The sequence below is a fragment of the Tupaia chinensis genome, unplaced genomic scaffold (assembly GCF_000334495.1).
Source record: "Tupaia chinensis unplaced genomic scaffold, TupChi_1.0 Scaffold000117_2, whole genome shotgun sequence".
NCBI lineage: Eukaryota > Metazoa > Chordata > Mammalia > Scandentia > Tupaiidae > Tupaia > Tupaia belangeri.
Genome location: NW_006159583.1, coordinates 5,538,717 through 5,546,250, shown reverse-complemented (window position 1 = coordinate 5,546,250; position 7,534 = coordinate 5,538,717). Strand labels below are relative to the sequence as shown.

At 39.8% G+C, this 7,534-nt stretch overlaps 1 protein-coding gene across 4 annotated transcripts in view; it reads left to right on the top strand.

The window, feature by feature from the left end:
- Positions 1 to 7,534, top strand: part of STX7 (syntaxin 7) — a 58,227-nt gene that overhangs the window by 7,552 nt on the left and 43,141 nt on the right. For 3 of the 4 annotated variants that reach the window (XM_006144304.3, XM_006144305.3, XM_014586211.2), the window contains exon 2: positions 1,324 to 1,474. In XM_006144304.3, coding sequence (XP_006144366.1) covers positions 1,390 to 1,474 — 85 coding nt within the window. In that variant the 5' untranslated portion in view covers positions 1,324 to 1,389. Of the gene's footprint in view, positions 1 to 1,169; positions 1,231 to 1,323; positions 1,475 to 7,534 lie in introns of all 4 variants that reach the window. The other variant, XM_014586210.2, reaches the window with a different exon arrangement.

Here is a 7,534-nt window from a genome sequence, read left to right as displayed (position 1 = left end):
TCCCTTTCTGTGTTGTCTCTCACTTGCTCTAGCTATGAATCATTTGATCTGGGGTTGGGCAGGACTCTCCCTTTCCCTTGGTAAATATGGCACTGTGTGTGCCCTTTCTGCACGTTCTAGGTTTCTCCGCCCCAGCCTCATGTCCTTGCCCTCGCTGTTCTCAGTACCAGGTATACCCAGGTATTCTCATGTTATGTTTGTTTCATAACTGCTTTCTAGACAAAGGCAGTAGTGACTTTTCCTTTCTGTAGTTCCTTTCAGTTTTGCTTTTCATGTGACCTTTCACTGATTTGTATTGATTTTTGTTATTTTACATTATTAATGCTATTCTTTCTCCTAAATAACAAACTTGATTTGAGCAGATACTTGATCTTTGCATTTTGTTTGTGTTTTTCTGTGCATCTGCCAGGTGCTTAGTGTAGTGCTGGACATGTAGCAGGCTCTTGTAGAGTTGGTTTACAAATTGCCAACAACTTTTCAATATGCTAGTGCACACTCAGTAAAAAGGTGGATGTGGGAGTAGTGGGAGTAGTTGAAATCTTTGCTGAGCACAGTCTTACATGCAGTGGCAACCCTTTTCAACCTTCAGGTAGGGTGGTGTGAAGAAGCAACTTCATCTTTTTTCCTATTGTAGTCCACTGTGTTTTTTATTCTAAGATGCTGGCTTTTGGAAGAAGAGAATGGCTCATTTTCCTAACTCTGTTGGGGGATGTGATGAGCATTTTATAGGTCATTGTTTCTCTTCTTGCTAAAGGACTCTGCTATCTCAAGTTTAACCTTTTCCATTGTAATTAGAGATCCATTAATCATATGTTTTTTAGATGTTTCTGTGTGTTAAATTAATGAAATTTCTGGGGAAATTCACACAGCTTCAAGCCCATGTTCCATTTAATTCAAATGCCTGTTCTATGCTGAGTTGCTTTAAATGTTGGAGAGAGATGAATAGCATTTCAGCCCTGTTTTGTAGTTATTGAAGTTTAGTTAAGGAGAAATTACATAAACAATTAAAATTATACAAAGAAAAGGAAATTAGTATTTTCTTTCTTATAGAGCTCAAAAAGTGAAGAAAATGTGTACTTTGAATCTTATTTTAATTATTTACCATGTTTAACGTGAATGTCCTTTAAACCCCGGGGTTTTTTTGTTTGTCTTGTTTTGTTTTTTGATAGATGTGAGTTTTGCTATTTGGTGTGTCATCTTGCAAGATTTCAGCCCTTTTAGGTTAATCAGGTTTGTACTTGTAACCTCCCAAACTGATAATTTGGAAAATGTAAGCCGATAATTTAAAAACTGCAATTATATGACTTTTTTTCATGTCATTAGGTAACTGCTTAGAAAACTGCATAGCCCACCAACATCTGATGAAATTAGTGAATAAGCAAATCAGCCATGTCTTACACTCCAGGAATTGGTGGGGACCCTGCCCAGCTGGCCCAGCGCATCTCATCCAACATCCAGAAGATCACACAATGCTGTGAGTTGGGCTTTCAATTGACTTTGCTGTTTATTTCACTGTTTTAACTGAACTTGGTGTAGATTTGTCAAAGGACAACTCTGGTGTTTAAGAGAAGGAGTAACTCTCAAAACAAATTTTAAAAGGCTTTAGAATGAATATAAGAAGATTATATTAGAAGAGATAACACTTAATGCACATTTCTGTGGTGTGTATGGTCAGGCACTTGATATATTACAAGTTGAACATACCTAATCTAAAACCACAAAATCCAAAGTCCCAAAATTTTTGAGTGCCAACATGATAACTGGAATTGGAAAAACCTACAACTGACTTTATATGACAGATCATAATCAAACACTGCAGTACAAAAATATTGTATAAAATTACATTCAGGCAATGTGTGTAAGGTATCTATGAACCATAAATGAAGTTTGTGTTTAGAAGTTTCATTCCTAAGCTCTCTCATTGTGTATATATAAACATTTCAAAATCTCCCCAAATATACCCCAAATTCAAAACACTTACTTTTATAAAACCCAATTATTTAATTAATTTTATATATGTATTATTATTCTTCAGTTTGACGAAAGAAAGAGAGAGAGAGGGAGCGGGTGTGTGTGGAGGGAGAGATTTCACAGGTCCAGGTCCAGGACTTGAACCATGGTCAGCCATGTGGGAGTCCAGCACCTTAACCACCATGCCACGGGCTGGCTCCTCTAAACAATTATTATCCCAAGCATTTTGGGTAAGGGATACTCAACCTACCTTTCATTAATTAAGTAAAGACTTACAAGGGTACTAGATACTTACATTTGCTTTAAAACCATTTGGTTCTAGATGAGATGATGCAATTTGACTTAATTCCATAGGTTTGGAGCTAGAGGAACGCTGCCAGAAGCTTAAGAGACATATGTTTATTCAAAATAAAGTGAGATTGTATATGAACTAAGTTAAGTTTGTACAGGACAGAAACATGGTACATTATTAGGGAGCAGGGAAGACTAAGGAAACATTTTAATCTATTATAGCAGATGTTATAGACAATAATGACCTGGATTCCTCACAAATTATCCTTTGCTACACTTGTCAAAGACAGAATGCCAGTAAACTGTTACAATATGGCATTTCCCTAGAAGTTATTTCTCTTCCATGTATATATGTGTGTGTATATATATATATATATAGGCGTATGCATAGATATGTATAAATTTTATGTGTGTGTGTATAAATTTAAAAAATTATTGTACCAGATTTGAATGTATAGTGTGTTTTGTTTATTTGTTTCTAAATCACTGGTAATCTCACACCATGGATTACTCTCGTACTCTGTTTGGCCTTCTGGTACCTGAATTCTTTCGGAATACATTAGTACTGTTTCATTCAGCTTACTTCTTTAAGGCTACTGTTTTTACCAGAAAGTTAACGCACTGCTGAAATACAGAATGTTCTTAAATTACCATGCAATGTGTCTTTAATAATTAATTACTCAATAGTTATTATTCCCTCTGAATAATTTCAAGGAGATGCCAGAGTGTTTTGGAGGCAAAATTAGTAAAAATTAGATTGCAGATGGATCTGACCATGTGCACCAAAATATCCAGATGGTGCTCAATAATCCTTATTCTGATTTGGGGTAATTCTTGTTTTTTGTTTGTTTGTTTGTTTGGTTTTGTTTGTTTGTTTTTAGGGGAAGTGGGAGACTTTGACTATTCTTAGAGGAGCAAGGAGGTGAATAGTGTAGGGCTCTCATGCCGTTCACAGCAGGGAGTGTAAGAATGGTTCATCAGGTTTTGTTCCAGTTGTCCCTGGGCACTAGCTTCAGATTTGTCTTCATGGTGACCACAGAGGAACCTCTCCTTTTCATGGCCCCCTTGCTGCTGGTCAGAAATATCACTGCCTCAGTGAATCTGGCTACCTGTGTGAAAATTAAGGAAGCTTACATATTTTTTTTAATTTTTTTAAACTTTATTCATTTATTTATTTTAATTTGACCAGAAAGGGACAGAGACAGAGAGGGAGAGAAAGTGAGAAAGCAAGCCATCAGGTCCAGGACCCAAACTGCAGTCAGCCATGTGGGAGTCTAGCACATTTATCCACCATGCCACCTGCTAGCCCTGGAAGCTTACATTTTAATTTACATGTATGGAAAATTAGGACCTTTATGCAAGAAAGGAGACCAAAGCCCCTCCTCCCAGGCATAGAGCAGGCATCCTGTATTAGAAAAGCTAAATAGTGTCAGGAATTCTCAGAAGAGGATGAGGAATGACTGTGCTATACTGTACTATACTGAGATTACAGATACAATGTGCACTAGGGGCCAGCAGGTGGCAGAGTGGTTTAAGTGTCGAATTACCTCATGACCTACTATGGTTCAAGTCTCATACCTAGCAGCTTGAAACTCAGGCTGGGCACGTGTCCAAAATCCTGAGAGGAGAATGGAGAAGGGTTTGCTGTGTGGCCATCCTCACTGGGGGTGATTACTCACTTTCTCTCTCTCTGTCATCTCTGGGTCTCCAGCAAGTCCTATAGTAAAAGAAAGAAAGAAGGAAAGGAAAGGAAAGGAAAGGAAAGGAAAGGAAAGGAAAGGAAAGGAAAGGAAAGGAAAGGAAAGGAAAGGAAAGGAAAGGAATAGTGAGCATTGCTTAGTATGACAGATGGTCAAAATAAAATAAATAATGTTAAAATAATTCTTTTAAAAGAAAAAGAAAGATACATGGTTTAGAGATTGTGTATGACCTTGAATTGGAAAAATATGGAAGGTGGTAACAAATCAGGCTTGCTCCTTAAGAAAGAGGTCAGTCAGTCCTGCTAGATGAGAAATGATAAACTGGACCAGAGTTGAGTAGGTAAGTATGGTTGACAGCTAAGTATGTGACTACGTTGGAGTCCAGAGCGGTCTTGCAGTGTGTGGGAGGAGGGCAGCAGGACCCCCAACTGTACATGTGAACAGCTGTTAAGAAGACCGGGCCTCTTCAGCTGGGAGGCAGTATCATCACTGTGTTCAGGTATTTGAAGCGCTGTCAGGTGTGAAACAGAAGCATTGTGTTCTGTATGAACATAGGGACCTCCACAAATGTGCAGAAGCTGGAAGTAGCCAGACTTCAGCTAGAAATGTTGGAAGGGCTTTTCTGTAATCCATGTTCTTACGGAATTGCCTCCCTCAAGAGGAGTGAGATGTCTGTCAATAAGTGTCTAGAAACAGTGATCAGATAGTCTGTTATGATTCAGATTAAGTGATTTTTAATTTTGACTCTCTGTTTTGATTTGTTTTCCTAATTATTTATTGAGCACTTATTACTTGCTAGACACTGTTCCAGACCATGGGAATATAGTAGTAGCAAAATCTGTTACGATTCTGCTGTGCTGTAGTTTACAGCATAGTAGGAGAAACAGATAGTTAAAAGAATTAATGAATAATGTAATTTCCTAGGAAGAAAATCCAGTGAGAGTAGTGTAAGAGCAGGTAACTGGGGAAGCTACCTTAGCTTACATAGTACCTGAGTGAGCACCGGGTAGTGAAAAGGTCCAGAGAAAGCACATTTCCGGTGGAGGGATGAGCCAATTTGAAAATCAGGCTGGGTGTGCCCAAAATCCCAACAGGAGACTGGAGGAGAAGGAATTGTGGCCTGGCCATCCTCCCCGGGGATGATCTCCTAAAGCAGCCCAAAAGTTGAGTGTTTAAAACATAGGGGGAAAAGTAAAGGCCACTGTGGACTGGAGAGTGGCCTGAGGCAAGAGTGGCAAGAGATGAAATCAGAGAGGAGATTGTGTGGGGAGCTTAGATTTCATTCTAAAAGGGACTGGAAGTCACTGGAAGCTTTAAAAGAGGCACAATCAGGGACCAGCAGTTAGTGTAATAGCTATGTCGCTGGACTCCCATGTAGTTGACCGTGGTTCGCGTCCTGGACCTAGTGGCTTAAAACTCACACCAGGTGTGTGTGCCTGTGTGCCCATGATCCCGAGAGGAGAATGGAGGAGAAGGGATTGCGGCGTGGCCATCCCCCCTGGGGGGCGATTTCTCGCTTTCTGTCTCTCTGTCTCTCTCTGTCTGTGGCGAGCGCACGCACCCTATAGCAAAAACTCTCCAAAAAAAAGAGGCACGAGCAGATCAGTACTTTGAACAAATTAATTTGTGTATTGCTTAGATAGGGCTCAGCAGGTAGTGTGGTGGTTAAGGTGCTGGCCTAACACATGGCTGACTGTGGTTCTATTGCCGGACTTGGTGGCTTGCTTTCTCACTTCCTCTCTCTTTCTCTGGTGAGTGCATGTGCCCTGTAGCAAAATTTTAAAAAATGGTCATGATTAAAGCAATGAAATAATTCTTTAAGAAAGGAAAATACATTGCAAGAATAGCAGAGTGATATACTGGTCATCTAGTGGAATGGGAGGGAGGTGTTGGCATGTTGGGGTGGTAGCAGTGGGAATTCAGAGAAGCAGCAGGTGTGTTTTAGAGGCAGCAGGATGTGCTGATGAATTTGGGTGTGGCTGGGTAGGAAAGAAAGGGTCAAGGATGTTTGTGTAGTATTTGCATCAAGCTACTGAGGGTTGGTGGCAAGTGTGCTACTGAGATGGGAACACCAAAGTTCAGGACAAACAGGGATTTTGTTTTGGTCAAATAGATCTCTAGATGTCTTTTCAGCATCTTAAGTGGAGATATCAAACATCTACAGATACGAATTTGTAGTTCAGGTTGTCACAAGAGCGTATAGGGTATTTAAAACCATAGGCCTAAAATAATCACAGAACAATGAGTAGCATTAAGAAAGGGACAGGAGCATTAAAGATCGCTGAAGCCAGGAAGGCAGGGAGAAAGCAACATAAAGAATATGAGGAGGAATGACAGGTCAGGAAAACATCAAGATATAGTAGAGTTCTAGAAATCTAAAAATGAATGTTTCATGAACTGTTGAAGTGTTTTCTGATACTGTGGGGAAGCTGAGGAAGATAAAAATCAGACAATCAGATTTAGCTAGCAATGACTTCAAAAAGAGTAGTTTCGTGTTTGTCCTGCAAGTGTAGACTGAGGGAGGGAGGAGGAGCTACTCTCCTTTTTAAGGAGACTTCCCAGAATTCTACTCACCTCTGCTTATGTTCTTGACCACATGGCTCGAGGAAGGCTGAAATAATGTTTTTGCTGGATTTCAGCGTGCTCACTAGAATTGAAGATCGTTCCGTTTAAGAAGGAAGGGAACTAGCAGACTCTGACATGGAAGTAGAAAGAAGGTTAAAGGAAGGGTTATCTTTTTCCAACACAGAAGGGAGATTCTAGGGAATTTCCCTTTCCTCCATACTTTTGTCCCCAATTGTAAAAGAAGATGTCTTTTTGGGTGAGCGGCTGGGAAACAGAGCCTGCTGAGTGCTCGCCCTTCATCCTCTGTATAGAGGCAAGGCAGGGTGTGATGCAGATGGAAGTATGGCGGGCAAAGATGAGAGAGTTCCTGTTCAAGTGGGGCTCTTTTTCAGTAAAACATGAGGCAAAGTCATTGGATAGAGAATGGGAGGGAACGATGTTGGGAGTATATAGAAAGAAGAGAAAGTGGACTACCTGTAGTTTTAGCAGCTGTGAAAATGAGCACACCAGGGACATAGAGAGGGGTTATGGCAGGTGGAGGGCACGTTTGAGATTTAGGATCATGAATTTAGTGAAACCAGTCATCACTGTGTATTTCTCTCATTTCAAGATTCAGTGTCTCATTGAAGGGAAGTTTAGATTTAGAGAAAGTCATTGTTAAAAATCTAACCTGCCATCTAGCATGAGTTACTGATACGGGGTATGTGGAAATCACATGGAAGTGAAAGAGAGAAGTGTGAAATTTCAGTTCACTTTCCTCCTCAACCTTAAGGCTAATTGCTGTACATAATTGAATAAAATGGTACTTTGCACCACATTTAGAATCTTCTCTTCACATTATATTTGCATCTTGTTATTTTTGTCAGATGATTACCAGGTTTTACAAAAGAAATTTAAAGAGTAGATTTAATTTAAAGTAAGTAAAGTAATACCCTGTAGACTATGGTCATCTGTTTAACTAAATTTAAAGTTTTCCGAGTCCTGCCGCGGGAAAGGGTCATTTCAAC